The sequence below is a fragment of the Peromyscus californicus genome, unplaced genomic scaffold (assembly GCF_007827085.1).
Source record: "Peromyscus californicus insignis strain IS unplaced genomic scaffold, ASM782708v3 Scaffold_10__1_contigs__length_136768540, whole genome shotgun sequence".
Taxonomy (NCBI): Eukaryota; Metazoa; Chordata; class Mammalia; order Rodentia; family Cricetidae; genus Peromyscus; species Peromyscus californicus.
In genome coordinates this window covers 85,703,401-85,728,429 of record NW_026294391.1, presented here as the reverse complement: position 1 = coordinate 85,728,429, position 25,029 = coordinate 85,703,401, and the positions used below count along the sequence as shown (strand labels likewise).

Below are 25,029 nucleotides of genomic sequence, written 5' to 3'. Positions count from 1 at the left end.
ACAGATTGTGTTCAAGGAGATTCTGTTTAAAATTTTTTTTTTTTTTTGGTTTTTCGAGACAGGGTTTCTCTGTGTAGCTTTGCGCCTTTCCTGGAACTCACTTGGTAGTCCAGGCTGGCCTCGAACTCACAGAGATCCTCCTGGCTCTGCCTCCCGAGTGCTGGGATTAAAGGCGTGCGCCACCACCGCCCGGCTAAAATTTTTTTTTCCAGAGAAACATTCAAGCAAACTAGAATGTTCTAAAAATAGTTTGTGGCAATTGAATAAATGCATTGCATCCAGCACAGGTGAACATGTTGTGTGTGTGTGTGTGTGTGTGTGTGTGTGTGTGTGTGTGTGTGTGTGTTACCGTGCCAGTTTCAAACATTGGGTTCAAAAATAAAATTTCCTGCTTTTCAAAAATTGAGGTATGAAAATTTGTTGTTTTGAAAGAGGGTCTCATTCTGTGGCCCAAAATGACTTGAAATTTACTATGTACTCCACACTGGTCCTAACTCATGGTGAATCCCCTACTTCAGCCTCCCTAGTGCCATGATTTCAAGAGTGAGGCACCAGTTGTGGCTGAGATTCATTAATGTTTAAAAAGAAAATAAAGATAAATTAATAGAAAGAATCTATACAGATGTAAAGAACGGAGAAAGGAGAACACCAGGGTGAGGGTGTGGTGGTGCTGAACCAAGGAGGATGGTGTCGACTCTCCCTGGTAACAGGGAAGGGAGAAGTCCAACCTCCAGACGGTGAGGCCACTTGTGGGTACTCAGATTGGCGAGGATCTGGATGAGTGACGGGTGGGGCGTGACTTGCGCGCTTGTGGCGGGGAGCTGGGGCGGGGCCTCCTGTCGCACTGGCCTCCTGAGCAGGGGAGCTAGCTTGGCAGTGACGCGGGGCCCTCACGTGACCCGGGGCTGCAGAGCGACGCAGCCTTGGGTGCAGTCGTCACTTGCGTCTGGTCTCCGGCTCCGCGCTTCCCTGCGCAGGGCGGGCTGGCATCGGGCCCTGGGCGAGCGGCGCAGGTAAGGGGCCCGCACGCAGCGGCCCTGACGGCGACAGCCTCCCGATGCGCCGGAGCGCGCTGCAGGACGGCGCGGCGGCCCCGCGGCTTTCTGCATGGCAAAGGGAACCGTGGCTGCGCCCGGGGAAGGGGCGCCCCTGCTTGCGGGCGGGGATGGCGGGGGTCTCGGGGAAGGGCCGGCTGGGCCGGCTGGCAGAGGCCAGTGCTAGACCCAGCCCTGGAGAGCATGGAAGGGACGGGCTGTTGGTGGCTGTGGGAGGCGGGGAAGGATGGGCAGTGGGGGTGCGGGCGGAGGAGGGGGTGCGGTACTGAGCTCCGCGCTGAGTCGCTCCGATCCCACCCTGTCTGCAGGTCTGCAAGCCGAGAGTCGCGGCGGCGAGAATTGAGAGGAGGACTCGGCGGGCGGCGAGGGATAGGCCCAGGTCGGTTCAGGGCAGTGTGTGTGTGTGTGGGGGGGGGGGGGGGGCGGAGTGGGGGAGGGGAGGGCTGGAGGAGCGTGCGGAAAGCCCTGTCTGGGACGTCAGCCCCCCTCGCATCCATTCCTTCCCACCTTCCATCCCATCCCCCTCGTTCTACCTCCCATCTCCCCCACCACCTCCCACCATCCCCATCCACTAGCTCCATCCTCCATTTTGATGCCTGCAAAAGCCTTGGAGATAGATCAACGGGGAAAATGGTGGGTTGTGGGGAGAGGGGATGGGACTGGGGGCCCTCTAGAGGGCGTGTTGGGCCTTTCAGGTAGGAAAATAAAATTTGAAAAACAAAGTAAACATATGGACACCCAAAATAGTGAATGTTGGAAAATGGGCCTCTGTCCTCGGTGCTGAACCTTTCAACAATTCCCTTGTCTTCTAGGAGAAATGGAATCCAAAGAGGAACAAGGAGTAAAAAATCTCAACATGGAAAATGATCATCAGGAAAAGGAGGAAAAGGAAGAAAAGCCACAAGATGCTAACAAAAGGGAGCCGCCTGTGGCCCTGCCTTTGGAAACAGGCGAATACAGCGTGCCTAGAGGAAGTCGCAGACGGTTCCGTGTCAGGCAGCCCATTGTGCACTATAGATGGGACCTGATGTATAGGGTTGGAGAGCCCCAGGCAAGGATGAGACAGGGGAACATGGAAAGGTTTGGGGAGGATGTGAGACAGCTCATGGAGAAGTTGAGGGAAAGGCAGCTGAGCCATAGTCTGAGGGCAGTTAGCACTGACCCCCCTCACCGTGACCATCATGATGAGTTTTGCCTTATGCCCTGAATCCTGAAGTGTTCTCTGAAGATAATATGGGGACCCCTGCTTCTAAAACTTACATGTTTGTGATGTACTGTTGTAAAATTTTTGATGTTACTTGTTCCCCATGGGTCTCCACTTCCCGCCAGCTTCTAATTGAAACTTGTGTTTTTGATTCAGTCTTAAAATTTTTTTGTTAGCAGAATTTATCTAATGCATGGAAAGATGCTCATTATATATTGTGGAGCTAATAAAGCAGATTTAAAAAGCAATCTTAGTATTTATTATTTAACGGCTACTTATATATACCACACACAGTGGGAAAGTGGGTGGAATTCAATTGTAAAAGGATTAATACTGGGACTCATTTCTGTGAGAGTAAGGCAGACAAACAAGAGACATTTTAGTACCCTGGGGGCCCCCATTTGGTTTTGGTTATACCCATCGCCCCATGGTATAATAATACACTTTGCAACCTATTCCTTTCACCTGTGTGTGGTTTATGCACTTCCTTCTCCTCACAATGCACCCAGAAATACCTGAACCCCTTCAGGCCCTCATCTGCATTCGTCATGGTACACATCCTCCCATCTCTGAACAAACAATAGTGTGTTTTCCCACTTACCCCTGGTAACAATCACATTTAGATCATTTCTATTTAAGTGAATTCTCAAGGTATCTGGGTGTGGAGAATAGAAGGGCTGGTTCTTCTGGCTTAGACTGGTTTGGGGGTACATGCACAGTAAGGCAAAATTATATCCTGCAGTAAAATTTTAAGTATAACCCCTTATTTACCATTGTATGCCTATATATAACTGGGCATGCATATTATTAAAATCAGATGCACGTGGGAAGGGACATGCGTATTAGGGAAAATTAATGTATGACTTGATCTGTCAGCCAAAGTAAGAGAATCACCCAAACAATGCCCCATAGTAAACTTCCCTTAAATCCCATAAAAGGAAGCCCTGAACTATAATGGGAACCTTCAGTGTTCTTGATCATGTGGCTTGCTATCAATCCTGACAAATGTATCCCTCTATAACCTACACTATTACCTTGCTTTGAACAAAATTCATCTTGCTTCTTTAGTAAATTTGTGAGCCCTTTTGGTTAAGAAATCTGGGAGGCAGAGCCAGGCGGATCTCTGTGAGTTCGAGGCCAGCCTGGGCTACAGAGTGAGTTCCAGGAAAAGGCGCAAAGCTACACAGAGAAACCCTGTCTCGAAAAACCAAAAAAAAAAAAAAGAAATCTGGGACCTGGGAACTCTTTGCCCACATCCCAACCAGTACCAAAAAAGCTATGATCTTATACGTTTTGCCCATGTTGTAAAATACCTGTTATGAACAACTCAAAGAGAGAAAGAATTTATTTTAGTTCCTGGTTGCAAATATTTCAGCCTATCATTGTGGGGAGGCTGTTGTACAACAGAGTGAGTAGCTCACAGCACGGTGGCTGGGCTGCGAGTTGGGGGAGGGAGAGAGAATGAGCACCACTGTTTCTCTGCTTTTATTCTGTCCCAACACCAGCTAATGGGACCATGCTGGCTTCCTGAGGGGTGAGATTTTCCTGTTGTTAATTTCACTTTCGTAGAAACAGAGGTCTATTTTAGCAATTTTCTAGGCACTTCTCAATCCAATCAATTTGTTGTGAGAAATATAGACTGACAGACTTGGTGGTTTATTTTTCTCTGTACTTGGGGGAAAGAAATACAATACCTTTAATTGCTTTATAAAAGGAGAAAGGTCACTTAATACTCATTAGCAGAAACTGAGTCTCATAGCCACACAGATAAGCCAAGAAATTTTTTACCAATCAAGAGTGACGTTGCTTTCACACAAGTAAAGCAAGGTCACGAGGGTATGGTTTACCTAGTTTTCACCCGGCCTCACCTACTAGGCAAGAGCCCTACCTGCATATCATTCTCTTTAGGTACTAAGCAGTTTCGGAGGCCAGGTCGCAGTAGTCTGGCATACCTTCTATGTCCTGATCAAAAATGCAATGTCTGCTGATCATGCTATGATTTCTGCCTGACTAGAGCAGGCATGTTCAAAAGGAGAAAAATAACGATGGAATCTGGAGCCCTGTTTTTTTTCTTTTTTCGATCTGAGTACAGTTGCTAGCTAGAAAAATAACGTTGAATGTATAACTTCCTTTTATGGAAGAGATTGCATGCAATTTCTAAAAGGACATTGAACTTATTTAGAAATGTCTAAATGCTCTTGGCAGTATGTGAATTTGTTACTGGTACAAGAATCACTTGGAGTCTATTAAATTATGGATTTATACATGGATGTAAGGCTCCACTCCAGGTTCACTAAATAGGACTTTCATTTTTAACAAGCATCTTTGGTGATTCTGCTGCACATTAATGTCTGAAAGATTACTGATATGTATATACTTACTATCCCCATTCTTAAATAGGAACTATAATTAACTTCAAGTGCTTTTCTGTGGATCATATAGTGATTAAAAATAATATGCTTATTACAATCACCTACCTTTCTTATCCATCATTGCTCAAGCACTGTCTGAAGAGATACAGACACAATCTTTCCACTGTAAATCTGTATTTGTAGAAATACTATCTTAGTTGGATTTCTACTGCTGTAATAGAATACCATGACCAAACATAACTTGCGAACAAAAGATTTTATTTCACCTTATAAATTGTAAGTCCTGAGGGAAGCCAGAGCAGGAACTCACGGTAGGAATCTGAAAGCATAAACAGATGCCCAGACCATAGAAGAGTGCTGCTTACTGGCTTACTCTATGGTTTACTCATACAGCTCTCTTATATACCCTAGAACCACTTGACCAGAGGTGAAACCTCCCACAATGGGCTGTAAAATGCTAGGCCTGGTCTACATCTCCATTGCAGCTTTGTAAAAGACCTTGAGGCAGAGGACTCAGATAAATCACCCTGGACTTCTGACTTAGAATCTTTGGGATCATAAAGTCATATTGTTTTACATGTTATGTTCGGAATTAATTAGATACAGAATAGGAAATAAAACATGTTTTTCTTTTTATGTATATGTAAATATGGGGGTTGTACATGTCTATGTGTGTGTGTGTGCGCAGGTGTGTGCAGACATATGTATGCATGTCTGTGGAAACCAGAGGACAATCTTGAGTGTTGCTCTTCATATAATGTCTACCTTTTTACTTCTAATTTTATTTAATTATTTTACGTGTATAGGTGTTTTGCTTGCAAGTATGTCTGTTCACTATGTCTGTGCCTGGTCCTGAGGAGGCCAGAAGAGGGCATTGGATCCCCTGGCACTGGAATTATAGACAGTTGTGAGCTGATTGTGGGTGCTGGGAATTGAACCCAGGTCCTCCAGAAGAGCAGCCAGTAGTCTTAAGTGTTGAGCTATCTCTCCAGTTCCTATCATCTTCATTTTTAGGATAGGGTCTCTCACTGACTTAAACTCATCAAATAGGCTAGGCTAGATGCCCAGTAAGGCCCAGGGATTGATCCATCTCTAGTTTCCCAGCACTAGGTTTACAATCACTTGACATCATGTCAAACTTCCATATTTCAAAAAACATTGGCTCTGATGATAAAACGCAGGTCCCCATTATTGCAAGGCAATTTCTCCATCCAAAACAGAATATTGCTTATTAAAATAAAATAAAAAAACTAGAAAAATATTTTTGCATATTAAAATTAACAATTAAGTATTCAAATTCTCAATAGTCTCATAAATTTTAACCCCAAACATATAAATTAATATAAAATAAATTATGTGTCTAAGGAATATTTTTCGCCTCATCAGATTGTAAAATAGCAGGAGCAACCTATGTAAATATTTCTACTAATTCATAACTTTTTCTATAAAATAACATGTTTTAAAAGAGCTGTCTCCAATTTAATATAGACCTGGAGCTACAGACTCGGAAAGCAGTAAATTCTAGGAGAAAAGCCAATGTTATATGCAATGAAAAGTAAGGATCTATTGCGTGTCAGTGAGGGGTTTCACATATATAACAGAGTAATAAAAAAGATTCTTTTGAGCTAGTGGTGGTAGCACATGCCTCTAATCCCAGCACTCAGGAGACAGAGCTAGACTAGTCTCTGAGTTCGAAGCCAGACTGGTCTACAGAACAAGTTCAAGCCAGCCAGGGATACATAGAGAAACCCTTTCTCTAAAAATCAAAAACCAAACCAAACAAACAAATAAAAATTTCGCTTTATAATATATCTTATTTTGCCAACATTTGATAAAAAAAACCTTATATTTAACTAGATTTCTTAAAATAGCCTGTTTATCCCTACAAGGAGAAAAGAATTGCTAGAAGGCTGGGCGGTGGTGGCACATGCCTTTAATCCCAGCACTCGGGAGGCAGAGGCAGGCGGATCTCTGTGAGCTCAAGGCTAGCCTGGTCTACAGAGTGAGTTCCAGGACAGAGAGAAATTATGTCCTGGATTTCTGTTACACAGAGAAATCCTGTCTCAGAAAAAAAAGAAAAGAAAAAAAAAGTTGGATATAAAATATAATATTTATATCACCATAAGAACAAACATATAGGCAAATAGAATGGTGTATTTTTAAATATTTATACTCATCTTCAGTCACACACAAAAAATCAAGGGGTGCAAAAGCATTAAGTAAAGAAAAATTTAACTATGGAGCTTCAAATAAACTATTTGTAGTGTTAACCTATCTGCACTGTGTAAATACTGTGACAGCTGACTTCATGGTAGCAATATGGTATCATTTAGTAGAGAATTGAGAAGAAATGTACACAGTTATCTATCAGGAGTACACCGTCAGCTTAGCAGCCTCCCACACAAAAGGGATGAAAACAGGTCCAATACCATGCAAGGAAAAATGAGTGATGAAGATGAGAAAGTGAAACAGCATTTGCAAAGGAGATCTAGGATAGGCTAGGGGAAACCAGATCAAGCCAGACCGGCAGACACCAGACGCATGCCACAATCTCGGAGAAGTGGCCACAAGAAAGAGCACAGGGTACATGGACAAAGTGTGTGTGATGGGGGAGAGATTACACAGACACAGCAGTCATTTGAAGGTGTGTTTGAACAAGCATAGACTTTGGAGTGAGGAGGCAAACCATAGCTCAAATATTGACACCGCCACTTACAAGTCCTATGACTCGGAACAAAGTTGCATAACCTCCTCCCGTAGCTGCCGTTTTCTTACCTGTAAAACAGAACATGTTCATTGAGATGCATATCATATGTCAAGTTCTAGTAAATCTTAGCTCTTAATATTATAAAACATGCAAAATGAAAGCAAAAAGATTTCATTCACTAAAATGAGTAGCTTAATGTTTAAAAGTTAAGAAAATTTATGGGATTTAAAAAGTATTTATTGATCCCAGCTGTAATAATTTGTCTCACAGAGTGGTGTACATTATTTGAGTCATTGATGAACTGCTTAGGAAAACTGAGATTTTTGTGTCTAGTTCATATCAGTTATAATTATCAAAGTAAGGCAGTGCTTCAACAAATGATTGAAATTCAGACTGATTAGGTATTCAAGATATTTTCCCCCCCAAGTCTACAGTGAGCATAAGCCATGTGTGGCTATTGAGAATTCAAAATGTGTATAGTAAAATTGGAGATGCACTAAAAGTGTAAAATGTACACAAAATTTCAAAGCCATTACTATCTTGTTGATAGTTTTTCATTAATTATTTGTTAAATATCATGCCATTTTGAATATTCTGTCAAAATTTATTTTTCTTTATTCTTCTCTTACACAGTACATCCCAACTGCTGCCTCCCCCTCCCTCCCATCCTTCCATGCCTCTCCCCCTCCCCCAGATCCACTGCTCCCATGTTTCCCTTTAGAAAAGAGCAGGTCTCCCTGTGATATCAACCGGACATGGCATAACAAGATGCAGTAAGACTAGGCACAAACCGTCATATCAAGGTTGGATGAGGCGACCCAGTAGTGGGGGGAAGGGTCCCACGAGCAGGCAAAACAGTCAGAGACAACCCCATTCCCACTGCACAAATATAAGGTATATGCGGAGGACCTAGCTCAGACCCATGCAGGCTCTGTGATTGCTGCTTCAGTCTCTGTGAGCCACTACGCGCCTTGCTAAGTTGAATCTGTGGGCCCTGTTCTCCTCTCTACGAGTGTCCTTGACCTTGCTGGCTCCTACAATCCTTTCTTTGCCTTTGGGTTCTCCTGACTTTGCCTAGTGTTCGACTGTGGGTCTCTGCATCTGCATCTGCTCCCATCAGCTGCTGATGATGATTGGGCTAGGCACCGATCTATGAATATAACAGAATATCATTTGGAATCATTTCATTGACTTTTTTGTCAGTTGTGTTTGGTTCTACCATAAGTCTTTGAGCCATCCAGCTTCTGATTATTAAAATTAATTTCACTTGAATACCTATACCTTTAAAATCTGTTCATACCACAAAACTCAAAATTAGACATGGGATTCAAAATATATTTCTGTTGAACAGCCATCAGCCTAAATCATTTTAAAATATACTATATTTCAAATTATTTTTTTTAATTTCCCACAAGATGAATGATATACATTCATTTTAAAACACAAAACAACATTAAGGAGAAAATACTAAAATATTAATATTAAAATCCTAAATTTTGCTAAATATTCCAATTTCTTTTGTGGTAAACATAATTTTATTGCTGAAAAAAATCTCTATTTTTCTCTTTGTATTATATATTTCTTTGTTGAGATTATATTTACCTTTTCCATTTAAATTGTTTATTTTTTTCAGAATATCACATGTGAGTAGCATACTTACATCATTTCTATCATTCTCCTCCCTGCCAACTCTTCTCATTCCTCCCACTCCCTTATTGACTGCCCTTCTTCAAATATTTTATATGTACACACATATATACATATATATGTGAATACAGGGTCAGTTTAGTTTTGCTCATGTATATTTAGGGCTGACCACTTGGTATTACCTAACTATCATTAGTCTTGCCTCTAGAGAAAATAGGTTTTCCTTGTCTCAGCAGTCATTAATTGCTTGTAGCTCTTCATCTATGCATGAGGTCCTGTGGTATTTCCCCATTCACAATGGCATGCCAACTGATATGGTCATTACGCAGGTCTTATTTAGGTGAACACATTGTTGAGATTTCATGGATGAACATATTCATGAGGTTTTATAGTTTCCCTGTCATATCTAGAAGACACTATCTAGCAGCAGAAACCCTAGTCCTCTGGTTCTTATAATGTTTCCATTCCTTCTGTGATGCTTCATTTGCCTTAGGTATAGGAGTTGTGTTGTAGATGTAACAACTGTGGCTTGGCTCCCCACATTCATTTATTCTCTGTATTTTTACCACTTATGGATCTCTGTAATAGTCTCCATCAGTAGAAGTAAAATGAAGTGCTGGTGACCATGTCAGAGGAGCATCAGATGGCAGTTGACTTCAGGGTGTCAGCCCACCAGGAGGTGAATCCCTGATGGATGAATCTCAGATAGACAAGGCCTCGAGATCACAGACCACAGAATGTCTTTTGCTTCTGCTACCTTTCTCTGGTATCTGGCATGGTGTTACTGGATATACGGAGACCCCCCGCCCCCGCCACTGCCTGTAATGTGTAGCTAGAGTTTTCCTGCCTGGCCCACAGTCAGGACAAATCTCTCTCACCTGCCAGTCCCACAGCCGCTCAGACCCGACCAAGTAAACACAGAGACTTATATTGGTTACAAACTGAATGGCCGTGGCAGGCTTCTTGCTAACTGTTCTTATATCTTAAATTAATCCATTTCTATAAATCTATACCTTGCCACGTGGCTCATGGCTTACCGGCATCTTCACATGCTGTTTGTCATAGCAGCAGCTGGCAGTGTCTCTCACTCAGCCTTCCACTTCCCAGAATTCTTCTCCTCCTTGTCCCACCTATACTTCCTCCTGCCTGACTACTGGCCAATCAGTGTTTTATTTACTAAGCAATCAGAGCAACACATTTGCCATACAGAACATCCCACAGCAGTAATGTGTGTTTATCTCATGGAAACATCCCATTCTACTAGGCATTTTTACCTATGGATTATTATGAAGATGATTTATTCTCAAGATATACTGTCTAATTGATAATAATAATGTTACTTATACAGAGTTTTGATATAGAAAATATAAACAAGGGAGTGTCACACAGCTAGAACAGATGAGTTTCTATTAAGGAGCTGTACAGACTGTAGTTTAGGTCAATGAATAAGAAAAACAATTGAGTCCCAGTAGCCCAGCTAGTTTAAATTCTTGTCTTAATATTGGGAGATGTGTTCACAGGTTTTGGGGTGCAGCATAGCTGAAACAAAGCTTTGAAAATAACTTAAAGTTAGACTAAGATGTTTTGTCAAATAGCTTTGAGGTGAAAAACCCAAGAAGACAATCTAAAGTTCTAGAAAGGCACATAGTTGAATGAGGAGCTCATTAAGGTCAGGGGACGAGAACAAAGTAGCCCAATTATTACTAGCTGACACACTTTTCTTGCTAGGATTGGGTGATGACCAATGGGTATAACTCCTTATACCTATTTCTGCCCTCAATCTCCTGACATAAAAATCTACTTATGAGTGAGCATGCACCCTAAAGATTTAAAGTAGAGCTGACTGATTCTTTTTCATATATAAAAGTTTAGATTTGTGACTACTTTAAGATTCTTTATAAGATTAAATTTCAAGATGAGTAATAAAGTGATTAGTCCTTTTTTTTTTTTGGTAACTGCAAAAGACAGCCTGCCAGTAAAATACCTGACTGAGAAGGATATTTTCCTTTCCTACACAGTTAACCTATAACAAGTTGCTTGGGTTTGAATGTATGTGAGTTCTTGGGATAATTTGTTTTTCACCTGTAATACGCAAAATGTTTAATCATGTTAAGGGATACAGAAAACATGCTGTTTTTTACTTGCAGTTATTGTAATCATTCACTTGAAGAACAGAATGTAACCATATTGTAATTTTCATATTGCCTGAAAGATTTTGCTGGGGTATATAAGTTTTAAGGGAAAGAATAAAGAGAGAGTTTAAATGGGTTAGAAGGAGAACATCGAGAATGAGAGAGTTAAATGGGAAACATCAAGAGTAAAGATAGAGTTAGAAGAAAGACATCAAGAGAGGCAGAAGGGACATTTCTGGATAGAGATAAGAAAAGAGAAAAAGAATACAGAATGAAGAATAAAGAAGGAAATCATCAAGAGAGTGTGTGAATGTCTTTCCCCTAACTCCCTCAGACAAAAACGCCTAGTACACTTGAACTCTGTGGATCCCCTTTCAGGCCTGCGCTGTTGGGGGATGGCCCCCCAGGCAGTGATAATGAAGATTCTTTGATAGGAATGAGACATACTTATTTTGGGCAAAATAATAACATATTTATAATGCAGTTAAAACTTATATTGGTTTAGGAAATTGTCTATAGTGGAATCCTCTCTAGGGTCCAAGATCTCACTCACCATCTACCATCGCATAATTGGCTAGGCTAGGTTTACTATGTCAGACAAGAATCCCTTCCTGTTGCACAGGCCTCAAGTCAAATTAAACAGCTGTTGGTCACCACCAAGATATAAGTGACACTATTGCACCATTGGTGGGGATCTTGCCATATAGTTCATTTTTGTGGTTTATAGGCTTTACCCCTGAGTAGGACTGTTGATTAGTTTTCTCTTTGGCAGCTTGTATAGTACATTTAGGTACTATGAGAGCTAGTCTTCAGGGAGGAGGATTACAGGTCAGTTTTAGTTAGATTCCTTCAAGTCCTGTGTCTGAAGTATGTGGTGTCTTCGGCAATAGGGTTTTACCTTCAAGTTCTGGGAAGAAACAAACAGCAATGGCAATAACCTATATTGTTATGAGTCTCTTGGACTCCCCTAACCAAAAACTAAAGGGAGGTTTCCCATGTTTAGCACTAGGTTTTTGTTAGTCTATGGCTCTGAAAAACACATATTTTTATATCTATCTATCTATCTATCTATCTATCTATCTATCTATCTATCTATCTATCTATCATTTTACATCCTGGCTGCAGTTTCCTCTCTTTCCTCTTCTCCCAGTACTTCCCCCCACCCTCAACCTGTTCCCACCCCCCAATCCACTCCTCCATTTCTGTTCAGGAAAGGACAGGTCTCCCCCATGGGTATCAACAAAATATGGCATATCAAGTTGCAGTAAGCCTAAACACCTCCCTTTGTATTAAGATTGGGCAAGGTGACCCAGTACGAGGAGTAGGGTCCTAAAAGAGTCAGAGATATCCTCTGCTCCCACTGTTAGGAGTCCCATAAGACCACCAAGCTACACAACTGTAACATATATGCAGAGTGCCTAGGTCACTTCCATGCAGACTCCCTGGTTGTCAGTTCAGTCTATATAAGCTCCCTCGAGCCCAATTGATTCTGTGGGTTTTCTTGTGGTGTTTTGATTCCTCTGGCTCCCACAATCCTTTCTCTGCCCCCCTTCTTCTGCAGGATTCCCCAAGCTCTGCCTAATGTTTGACTGTGGGTCTGCATCTGTTTCCATCAGTTGCTGGATGAAGCCTCTCTGATGACAATTGGACTAGGCACCAATCTATGAGTATAGCAGAATAGCATGAAGCATCATTACATTAACTTTTTTTAAACTCCAGTCATGTTTGGTTCTACCCTAGGTCTCTAGGTCATCCAGCTTATAGTGCTCCAGGCAGTGTCAGGAGTGGGCTTGTTCTCCTGACATGGATTTTAGACTGGACCAATCATTGGTAGGCCACTTCCTTAATCTCTAGGTCATCTTATCCCAGCACATCCCATAGGCAGGATGGACTGTAGGTCGAAGATTATGTGGCTGGGTTGGAAAGTTTTGTCTGGTCACAGAAAATGACCAGTTCAGGCTCCATATCTGCTATCGCTAGGTGTCTTAGCTGAGGTCATCTTTGTAGATTCCTGGGAGAGTCTCTTGCTCCAGGTTTTTACCTGATCCTGAAATGCCCCTCTCTTCCAGCAGTCTCTTACAGTACTCTCCCCCTCTGCCTGCCCTTCCCCCACAACCTGATCTCTCATGTTTCCATCTCCACTCATGGAATCTCATCTATTTCCCCTTCCCAGGGAGATGTAGGCATCCCCTCTTGAAATCTCCTTGTTACCTACTCTCTGTGGGGCTGTTGATTGTAGTATAGTTATCCTTTATTTTACAGCTAATATCCACTTATGAGTGAATACATACCGTGTTTGTCTCTCTGAGTCTGGGCTACCTCATTCAGAATGATTTTTTTTTTGCCTGCAAATTTCACGAGGTCGTTTTTGTTGTTGTTGTTTTTTGTTTTGGTTTGTTTTGTTTTTTAACAGCTTAGTAATACTCTATTGTGTAAATGTATCACATTTTCTTTATCTATTCCTTGGTTGAGGGATATCTAGGTTGCTTCTAGGTTCTACTACAAATAAATCTGCTATGAACATAGTTGAGCAAGTGTCCTTGTGAGCATCCTTTGGGTATATGCCCAAGAGTGATATAGCTGGGTCTTGAGGTAATTGATTCCCAATTTTCAGAGAAAATTGATTTCTAAAGTGACTGTTCAAGTTAGCACTCCCACCAGCAATGGAGGAGTGTTCCCCTTGCTCCACATTCTCTCCATCAAGAGCTGTCACTTGTGTGAAAATACATATTTTTAAGTAAACATAAATCTAGCCAAGGAAGTGAAAGACTTTTTTTTTGTTGTTGTTTTTGGTTTTTTTGAGACAGGGTTTCTCTGTGTAGTTTTTTTGGTGTCTGTCCTGGATCTCGCTCTGTAGACCAGGTTGGCCTTGAACTCACAGAGATCTATCCACTTGGCTCTGCCTCCTGAGTGCTGGGATTAAAGGCGTGCGCCACTGACACCTGGTGTGAAAGACTTCTATAATAAAATTTTTAAATCTGTGAAGAAAGAGACTGAAGACACTAGAAGATGGAAGGTCTCCCATGCTCAGGGTTGGTAGAATTAATATTGTGAAAATGACCATCCTACTAAAAACAATGTACAGGTTCTAGACAATCCTAACAAAAATCCCCATCACAGAAAGAGAAAAGGAATTCTAAAATTCACATGGAACCACAGAAGACCCCCAATAGCCAAAAAAATCCTGAACAAAATGCACAATGCTGGAAGAATTACCATACTAGATGGTCAAGCTATAGTACAGAACTATAGTATTAAAAACAGTACAGTACTGGCAAATTAACAACAATAACAAAACCAGATATGTAGTCAATGGGACAGAATAAAAGATTCAAACATTAACGCACATAACTACAGTCATCTGATGTCAGAAATGAACGCTGTAGAAAAGAAAGCATCTTCTACAAATGGTGCTGGGACAATTGGATATCTACATGTAGAAGAATAAGATTAGAGCAATATCTACCACCTTGCACAAAAACTAGCTCCAAATGGACAAAACATCTAGTGTGAAAACTGAATTGCAGAAACTGCTAGAAGAGCATACGCAGTAACCTACAAGATATATGGACTTACTGAATAGGACTACATTCTCTCAGGAATTAAGGCAAACAACTGAAAAATGAGACCTCATAAAACTACAAAGCTGCATAGAAATAAACAATAAAGAGAGTGAAGAGGAAGCCCACACAGTAGGAGATAATCTTCTCTTGCTATACATCTGACAGAGGATTAATAACCAAGATATACAAAGAACTCACAACATAGAGTCAAAAAACAAACAACTCATGCAAATGGGGTGTGGATATGATCAGAAAGTTTTCACACATACAAAGAAAGAAAAGAACAGGAAAGAAAGATAACTAAGAAATACCTTTTAAAGTGTTCAGGCCAGGTGGTGGTAGCACACTCCTTTAATCCCAGCACTCAGGAGGCAGCCTGGGCTACAAAGCGAGTTCCAGGAAAGGTGGAAAGCCACACAGAGAAACCCTGTCTCGAAAAACCAAAAAAAAAAAAGTGTTCAACATCCTTAGCAATTTAGGAAATGCAAATTAAAATTACTTTGAAATTTCATCTTACCGCAGTGAGAAAGAATAACACCAAGAAAACAACTGACAATAAATGCCGGCCAAGATGTGAGAAAAGGGATCCCTCATTCACTGTTAGTGAAAGTGCTAACTGGTGCAACTACTAAGGAAATTAGTGTGGAGAATTCTCAAAAAAGCTAAAAGTAGATCTGCCATATGGCTCAACTGTGTTATTTCTTGACAAATGCCCAAAGTGCTCGATTTCCTACTCCACAGATACATGCTCAGCCATGTTTAGTGTTGCACTATTCGTAATAGCTAGGAAATAGAGACAACCTAAATGTCCTTCAATATATAAACGTGATACATGTGTACAATAGACTTTCTTTTTCCGTAAAAATTGAATTATACTGTATATACTATTTTACATACTTACTTTGCACTCAATTATTCAGGATAATCTTTTTACAATATCCTTAAAATTATGTGAGCTGAGATTATTTGCCAGGGTCTAACTGGGTAAGTCATCCTGATCCTAGCCGCTGTGCATCTTTCCCATGCCCCCAGGTCCCACATTCAGTGCCCTGGCCTAGTTTGGCTGCTGCTACCTTCACCACCCCTGACTTCTAGGCTTCTGCTTGGACCTTCGCTGCCTGCCACCAACCTACATGCCCCTATCATGTCACATCAAACCTTTCCACCCATCCAGATCCTGCACAAACTTTGGCAGAGTCTGGTCAGGTGAATTTGTCTGATTCTGCCTGCCATACTCCTCCCCCAAGCCCCAGAACTACTCCTGCAGACTTATACCAGGATGCACATCCTGCAGGCCAGACCAGTCTGCTATATGTACCTGACTTCATTCCAACTAAGCCATATCCATTCTGCAGGCCTAACCAAGGCCACCCATCCTGTATTTTGCCCCAATCTGCACTGTCAATGCCAAAGAACTAACACAAGAAGTCCACATGCGCAGATCACATAGAAAAATACAAACAGTAGGAAAGATCAAGGCAGTATCTCCCTCCTCAAACTGTCATATAGAAATGTTTACCAATGATAATTTCCTAGATGAACTCCAGGTCACAGAATTTAAAACAATGATCGGATACTTATAAAAGAAGGAAGTTGGATTCACTCCATATAAGTCAATAATCAGGAAAATGCAAATGAAGCAAGAACATTCTCCTTTTTTGTTTTCTTTCTACACAATCTCACTCTTTAGCTTAAGCTGACCTTGAACTCACTATATAGAACACACTGGCCTATGACTCATGTTGATCTTCCTGCCCCAGCCTCTTGAATGCTGGGATTCCACATGTAACCTACAATAGCCAGTTAGAATAGCTAACACTGCCTTATCATTTATGTTGGAAGTGCTTTTTGCTTCATGTTACTCAGGTTCCTTCACCATATATCTTACAACTTACAGATACACAGATATTAAAATAAGGGGAATGAAGTTATACATCAGAAGCCACAGCCTGAACACAGATAGTGGACTCCTCATGCTGTCATTGAGCAACTTCTAAAAGTGATGATTCTGAAAAAAAATTAGCACTTTCATGAATTGCTGGTGACAGTGAGTGAGAACTTTTCAGAAAGATTATTTGGAAATGTGTATTAAAAGCCTTACAATGCCCAAATATATAAGTATACCTTGGAGGGGCCATCAGTTTGAGAGGGTGGGGAGACAGGAGAGAGACTGGAGGAAGTGGGCATGGGCAGTGTTGGAAGGAGGGAAGTGATAGGATGGAGTGTTGTAATTAGATTTTAACCCAAATTTTAAAAATTGTGAAGACAAAAATCCTTAGAACAATTCTGTAACCTGGACATTTTATGATTATTACTGCATCCCAGGTGAGCAGTCACAAAAGTGACCTGTGTAGAGGCTGTGATTACAGCAGAAGGCAACTTCGGCTGTATTGAAGAATAATTGACTGAAGCAGGTTTGAACTTTGAGGAAGTTTATGATGTCGCATTGCTAGCTGATTGGGGCTGAGAGACTTAGCAAATAAATGATGTCACCAAACACACAAGTTCTCTCTCTCTCTAGCCAAATTTTGCCATGCCAGGTGTGAGTTTCATCCTAAAGCTGGGTATTTCTCTCTCGTGTAACCAGATGGTTTAGGATTATGGTAATTGTGGCTACATTTGTGTAGCTAGAGTTTTCCTGCCTGGCCCACAGTCAGGACAAATCTCTCTCACCTGCCAGTCCCACAGCCTTTCAAACCCAACCAAGTAAACACAGAGGCTTATTTTGCTTACAAACTGTATGGCCGTGGCAGGCTTCTTACTAACTGTTCTTACAGCTTAAATTAACCCATTTCTATTAATCTATACCTTGCCACGTGGCTCGTGGCTTACCGGTATCTTCACATGCTGTTTCTCATCGTGGCAGCTGGCAGTGTCTCTCTGACTCAGCCTTCCACTTCCCAGCTTTATTCTCCTCCTTGTCCCGCCTACACTTCCTGCCTAGCCAATGGCCAATCAGTGTTTTATTTAATAACTAATCAGCAACACATTTGCCATACAGAACATCCCACAGCACTTCCCTTTTTTTTTTCAGAAAGGAAGGTTTTAACCTTAACAAAGTAAAATTACATATAATTTGGGAATTTGGGCGTAGCTTCTCTTACTACTTCCTGCTGGAGGGGGGTGCTGTATCTTATGGGGAAACAAAGAAAATTTTAGGATTATGGAATAGTCCATGAGGCTGTATCGTCTGAGCCAGTTGCCTTGAAACCATTCTGGATGTTGGATCATCTGGGCCATGGTGTCATAGGAGACCTTTCAGGGGGTCTTGGCTGGTCAAACCTGATGTATCTTAATCTTGAACAAATCCATAGCCTCTGGCTTTCTGTGGAAACAAAAGAGACTCTTTTCCAAAGCAACATATCCTTATATCCAAATTTTGAAGTCAAGGTACCTTTAAAGTATACATTTTGACATAACTCAACAGCTTTTACAATCAAATGTTTTTCTGCAGTTAAAAGTCCCAAAGACAACACAATCCAGATTCTCTGTGTAATACTCATCTTTACGTGGCTTATTTTTTATATTAATATTACTGTCTCTTTAAAGACTTTATTTTTAAAACTATGTATTTGTTTATATAACTTTATATATCACCTTTTTTGTCTCTTTCAAGCCTACGTATATTTTACACACACTATAAACTATTACATCTGAATCTGTCTTATTGTGAATCTGTTGCTTTAAACTGCAGCAGCTGTGGCTGCTGGCTCCGCCCACCTCAGCTTCCCAACATGGCTGTGGTTTACCGCCAGCTCTGGGAGCTATCGTGGGTCTATGCTTTTATCCAAGCAGCAAGTAGCCCAGAAACCTCTTTTTTTTTTGTTTTGTACTAGAAAAGGCTAAATCCACAACACAGCTTAATGTGCCACTTGCAGAGGCCTCATTCCCGCCATACAGCAGGTCGAGCGCGCACTCTAGGAACCCACCAGTAGCTCAAACAGGCAGCTGCCGCTCATTTGAGAGAGACAATTAGGAACTGTTTTTAGCTCCGTTTTAGAATCTTTTTTTTCTCAGGTTTTAGGTGGAAACTCTTGCCACCACGTTGGACGCCACATTTGTTTTTATTTCTGTCCCTCAGGAGATGAGGGACAAATCTTTCTTGCCAATTATGGGATGAAAAAGCCATCTCTTACATATGATTGATCCATTAGAAGATGGTTGGTCATTTACAGCCAATAATGGTCTCCAAGTAAATTTTATGTCCTGGCTCATCCAGAATAGTTAAGCTCTGTCTCTTTAAATGAATCGGGAGTAGGATGGTGAGGGATGCATCTGGATGGCTGTGCTGTTGAGGAAGAATGGAAAAACTGATATTGGATAACTGTATACTACACTAGGAGTCTCAAAACTGGGAATGGCCCAGGATAGTTTGGACCCTCAAAGAGGTCTCTGGGCAGGAAGTAAATGGCAGCAAGAAGACAGGCCAAATAACTTTAGGAAGGAAAGAAGGTAAGGCATAAACAACTGAAGTAGTTCAGACACTCAGGGAGAGGAATCAGAAGGGGAGAGAGAGAAAGAGCATATGAACTAATTCAGCATAAGATCCTTATGTGATAGAAATCTAAGGAATTCGTGGGACCCTGGAAGCAAAAACCAAAAAAGGGTTCAGTTCAATCAAGTTACCAGGTACGATAAGGCTTCTTCTCATTCAGGCTAAATGGAATTCATGTGTCTGCACCCACATAAAACCTACAAAAATATTGAGCTGGACCAAGTAAAGGGAACTCCGAGGAGAAAGTCTTTACAGTTGTCCCTGTTGTCACCTACACAAAACCTCTTTCTTAGAATGTTGTCCTCCTTGAAGGACCAGTTCCAGATGCACTAGGCTCATCTTTTCCTCCAGAAGTAGGTAGAAAGTAGGCATGGAGTGCCATTGCACAAGATCCCTGGAAAGAGAGCACTCTGGTTGTCTTAGCTTCAAATCTCGTCAGGGTTTTCAAAGGCTTTCTGGGCATTGTTTGTTCATTTAGCAGGTTCATAGCATACACACTGTCTTAGAGGTTCTATTGCTGTGAAAAGACACCATGACAAAGGCGACTTTATAAAGGAAAATATTTAATTGAGGTGGCAGCTTACATTTTCAGAGATTCAGTCCATTATCATCATAGCGGGGAGCATGGTGACATGCAGGCAGACATGGTGCTGACTATATTTTGGCTTGCAGGCAACAGGAAGTGGTCTGTCACACTGGGTGGTATCTTGAGCATATATGAGACCTCAAAGCCAGCCTCCACAGTGACACACATCCTCCAATGAGACCACAACTACTCAAACAAGGCCATGCTTCCTAATAGTGCCACTCCCTTTGGGGGCCATTTTCTTTCAAGCCACCACACACACCATAGTATAAGCTATTCTCCTTCCTTCAGTCTACCTTTCTAGGACTCTTCCCTACCAAAGATATTCAGTATTACTCATCTCTCAAGGTCCAACCCATCATCTTCCCTCATGACAATTTTACTGAGTCTATAGATCCTCCCCTTCTTTGACTCCAATTTATCTGACAGGACCTTATAGCTTGAAATTATTTTTTTTCTAGAAGTTGTTATACCCACCCAGGTGCCATATGTTTCCTATGTTCACTCTTACCCCATGAGTAAGGTCATGGATAATATTTTGTAATTGTTTTCCACCTTTCATAGACCTTTTAGGCCATTGAGTGATCTGTGACTTGGTTTCTCTGTTTCTCTGCTTGCCATTTCTTAATCCAGCCTCCATAAGGAAATGAGTATACTCCTCCTCTTGGATATATCCACTAAATGTCTCCATTGCACTCAAATACTTATTACAGATTAAATATTTGCCATAGTGTTCAGGTCCTGCAAAACCTGGACCATGGCCACCCAGCTAAAACCGCCACTTCACCCCTCCATTGCTAAGCTCCAGTTACACTAGTGTTCTTTGGCTCTTAATGGCCAGGTGCTTCACTGTCATTGAGGCTGATTGTCGGTTGTTTATTCTTCTGTTAGGCTGACTACCCACCTGCATCTTCTACTTACCATTTAGATTAGTGCCTGCTTAAAGCCCTCCTCTCGCTTTCTGGTCTAAATTGCTATGTTGTCATCACACAAATTCCTAGAGCTGAGCTAAGGATACAGTCTGTGGGTAGAATGCTCGCCTAGCATGCATGAAACTCTGGGTTCAATCCTCATCCCTACATAGTGTGGTGGTACACACAAGTAATCTTAACACTTGGGATGTGAAGGCAGGAGGATCAATGATTTAAGGTACTCTTCAACTGCACAGCAACTTTGAGGCCTGTCTGGTATATTGCATCCCTGGAAAGAGAGCAGAGGGGGAAACCCTGCAGCTGGGTGTGGTAGCAAGTAATCCCTGCACATCAGAGCTGGAATCAGGAAGATGACTACCATTTTATGGTCAGCCAAGATCCACAGTGATATGCTGATTAAGTACAAATCTGCACCTCTTATTGATCACTTTGTTTACTGTATCCCTCCTCCACTGGATTGTATATTCCATGATTATAAAGACCACACCTATCTTACTCACCTGGGAACAGCCAGCAACTAGTCCAGTGCCTGGCAGTTGATATACTCCAAGAAACTGTAGGTCAAAAGGTAAGTTGTTATTTTTACATTAAAACTGCATTCATCTCAACAAAAATAAAGAATGAGTCAGGCAAACTGCTGAAGGTAGAGCATTAGAATCAGCCTAAGGAATGGCTCACTTTCCCATTTTATTATCTAACTTATTTTTGGATCTTGAGTAAGCACAAAAATATGGCTGAGGTGTTGACCTGAGATTTTTCCACTAAAAGGCCCCCATCTGATCCTGGTCGAGATCTTCTCTCCTGAGGGAACCCCTCCCTGTCTCTGCCTTGAATCCCCAGGCTCCTATGCCCCTGCTCCGACTCTAGTCTCTCTCCTGTTCTTTCGTTAATATCCTTGGGTGATTAACTCACTAAGAGCATGCAGACTTCTTCGTGATGTGTCTTCATTCCCCTTATCTGCTAATAAATGTGCAAATGTTCTCTGCCAGGTCATTATGTTATTTAGTTTATCCAAATAGGACGATGAGTCTCTATGACTGCATATGAGTGTTCTGGGTTGATTTAGGGGAACTTGTTCTCCAGATGGGTCTCTATGTAATTCATTTCTTTGGCTAGTGTTTTCTAGAACAATTCATGCAATCTCTTATTTATTGGATATTTATGCAGTACTATATAACAAACACTGGAAGGTCAAATCAATAACTCTATGTTAAATCTTTTTCTGAGCCCAAATTCTGTTTTGTTCAGATACTAAGGTTATTATTCTAATGTTTGATTTCTTTTAGTTCCAGACTATAATTTTCTAATTTTGTTTAGGTTTTTTTTTGTTGTTGTTGTTCTCCTGATGCTAGATTTTGTGATCCCTTTTCTTTTTGCAATGTGTAGCTGATGAATGTCAACAGTTACACGACTTCTGTTATTGCTGAAACAGGAACATGAAGGAAAAGTGGGAGAGCCAATGGTTTCAATCCTTTAGCTTCTCCTTTTTCTCCAATTATAGCTTCTCCATTTCATGCTATAACTTACCTCTTTGAGTAATGAGTTCCTCTGATTCTTGTGCCTGTTCTTGTGGCTCTTTTCCTTCTGTTTGTTTGCCTTGTGCAACCAACTTTGATGTGATGGTTTTTGTTTCACCTTATATTTTATTTTGTCATGTTTGGTTATTATCTCTTAGAAGCCTGTACTTTTCTAATGAGAGATAGAAAGGCAGTGGAGGTGGCGATGACCTGGGAGGAGTAGAAGGAGCGGAAACTGTAATCAGGATATATTGTGTGTGAAAAGAATCTATTTTAAATAAAGGGAAAAAAAGAAATTCATTACAGTCTAACTGTCCACAGTCTTTCTCTACTATCTGTGTATACTTATTTCAAACAAATAGGTTCTGTTTGGTACATGAGGTCCAAACTCACCTTACTAAAAATAGATCATCGGGTTGTCACTTGATGCTGCTGAGTTTTGTTTCTTTTGTTTTTCCTAATTAAGTATATTTTTCAAATCCTGGTTTCTAATCTGGAAGCCAAGAACTTAAGTCTGCATTTTTATTCTAAAAAGAATTTAAATCTGATAAAACAATTAACTGTTCTTAGACTATCAGAAAATTGAAGTCACAAAACAAATCATTCCCCCAAATGAGAGAAAAACAGTTGTATTCTGAGAATAACTGGATCAGAAGTCCAAAAGCATAAACCACCTCCAGAAACAGTGGAAAAATTCAAATCGTTGTTGACAAATAGATGAAATTTGTATGTGCTTTTCATTTTCACATTATCTTTTTCTTCATTACATATTTTGTGTTGGTGAGTATTCACTGTACAAAGTCCTGGCTAGGTGATTAAAGAAATTTCTTTCAAGAATATCTCATGTTAGTACTTTGACCATACTCACCCCTAATACTCTTCCCTTTCCTCTCCTCCTCTCTTATTATTTATTTATTTATTTATTTATTTATTTATTTATAGACAGGGTTTGTCTGTGTAACCTTGGCTGTCACGGAACTCTGTAGACCAGGCTGGCCAGAGCTCACAGAGAACTGCCTGCCTCTGCCTGCCTCCTGAGTACTGGGATTAAAGCCTGCACCACCACTGCCTGACTCCTCCCCTCCTTCTCATTCTTCCCATAATTCCCCTTTCTTCTCCTAGTTTTTCTCTGATTTCATGTTATTACACACACACACACACACACACACACACACACACACACACACACACGAACACACACATGCACGGTTTTTATATATCTGTGTAAAATCCAAGTTCTATAAATGAGAGGAGAGGTGATATTTGTCTTTCTGAGTCTGACTTATTTCATTTAATTTGATAACTTCCAGTTGCATCTATCTCCAGCACATGACATAATTTCATTCTTCTTCATGGCTAAATAAGACTCCATTGTGATATTTCATGAGTGTAGTTACTGAAATTTCTAGGAAATACAAGTTCCTCTGGATCTTACAGTATTTCTGTCCCCATTTCCATGATGATTCATAAGCCTTAGGTGCAAGAATTGTTTTGTAGATATATTCACTGGGACTGCACTCTACAACTCTGCATTTTGATTGATTGTGGCTTTCTATAATGGTGCCAGAAGTTATTATAAAGTCTCACCAACATGGCCTAAAAATGACCTGAAAAGGATGACACTAACAGACAGGCATATGTGGATGGGGGTGGGGAAGCTCATGAAGCCTCAAGCCTAGACAAAGAAGAAATGTAATTATACCATAGTCATAAAAAATAAAGAAATAATTTTTAAAACTCCACTGTACATATAATCCACATTTTATTTATCCATTTATCTGTTGTTGGACACATAATCTGATTCCATAATTTGGATTTTGTGAATAGTGTTGTAATAAATATGGATATGAAATTATTTTTATGGTATATTGACTTAGTGTTATAACCACATGTGATATAACTGGGACATAAGCAGTCTGTGTGTGTGTGTGTGTGTGTGTGTGTGTGTGTGTGTGTGTGTGAGAGAGAGAGAGAGAGAGAGAGAGAGAGAGAGAGAGAGAGAGAGAGAAAGAGAGAGAGAGAGAGAGTCATTTGACTGTGCCATGGCTTCCATTTGGAGGTTAAAGGACAACTTTCAGAGTTGGTTCTCTTCTTCCACCATGGGTTTCAGGGATTGAACTCAAACCATCAGGCATGTGAAGGAAATAGCTTTACCAACAGAGCCATCTCACTAGTCAGCCTCCATATGGTAACTCCAACTGTAGGTTTTGAAAAACTCTCATGATGATTTTCATAATGGCTGGAAAAAAATCTATATTCCCACCAGCAGTACAAAGGGCTCTTTTTTCTGCATTCTTACCACCATTTGCTATTATTTATTTTCTGAATAAAGTGAGATGAGATCTCAATTGTGCATTTCTCTGATGGCTAAAGATGGCGAACACTTTTTCACATTTTTATTGAAATTTGTGCAGGAATGCCTTTACTGGGTATAAAGAAGCCAAATACAAAACAGATTGCAGTATACTATTCCTTTTTTACGAAAACTTTAAAAATACAGACATGTTAATCTGATGTTTTAACAGAATAATAGTGAACTATGCACAGAGGTGGTTGAACAACAGTGGACTATGCACAGAGGTGGTTGAACAGCAGTGGACTATGCACAGAGGTGGTTGAACAACAGTGGACTATGCACAGAGGTGGTTGAACAACAGTGGACTATGCACAGAGGTGGTTGAACAGCAGTGGACTATGCGCAGAGGTGGTTGAACAGTGAACTACAATAATGGCATCATTCTGTGTCTGTATAGAGGTTATAATTCATTTGGGGCATTCATTAAAATTACTGCTGATGCACTCAAGTTCTTAGAATCTGC

The 25,029-nt window shown here is 40.9% G+C and overlaps 1 protein-coding gene and 1 long non-coding RNA gene across 2 annotated transcripts in view; one reads left to right on the top strand and one right to left on the bottom strand.

Annotated features, from left to right (window-relative positions):
* The first annotated feature begins 880 nt into the window (after nucleotides 1-880).
* Nucleotides 881-2,507, top strand: Bex1 (brain expressed X-linked 1). Its single transcript, XM_052746261.1, has 3 exons — nucleotides 881-1,013; nucleotides 1,364-1,434; nucleotides 1,868-2,507. Exon 3 carries the CDS (start codon nucleotides 1,873-1,875, stop codon nucleotides 2,260-2,262), a length of 390 nt encoding a protein of 129 aa, XP_052602221.1. The 5' UTR covers nucleotides 881-1,013; nucleotides 1,364-1,434; nucleotides 1,868-1,872; the 3' UTR covers nucleotides 2,263-2,507.
* Nucleotides 2,508-3,633: 1,126 nt separating this feature from the next.
* LOC128108986 (uncharacterized) overlaps nucleotides 3,634-25,029 on the bottom strand; it is a 59,905-nt gene continuing 38,509 nt past the window's right edge. The window contains exons 3-7 of the long non-coding RNA XR_008217626.1: nucleotides 22,221-22,420; nucleotides 21,194-21,247; nucleotides 18,817-18,968; nucleotides 14,992-15,107; nucleotides 3,634-7,406 (exon numbers count right to left, since the gene is read on the bottom strand). This is a non-coding gene — a long non-coding RNA (uncharacterized LOC128108986). The remainder of the gene's footprint in view (nucleotides 7,407-14,991; nucleotides 15,108-18,816; nucleotides 18,969-21,193; nucleotides 21,248-22,220; nucleotides 22,421-25,029) is intronic.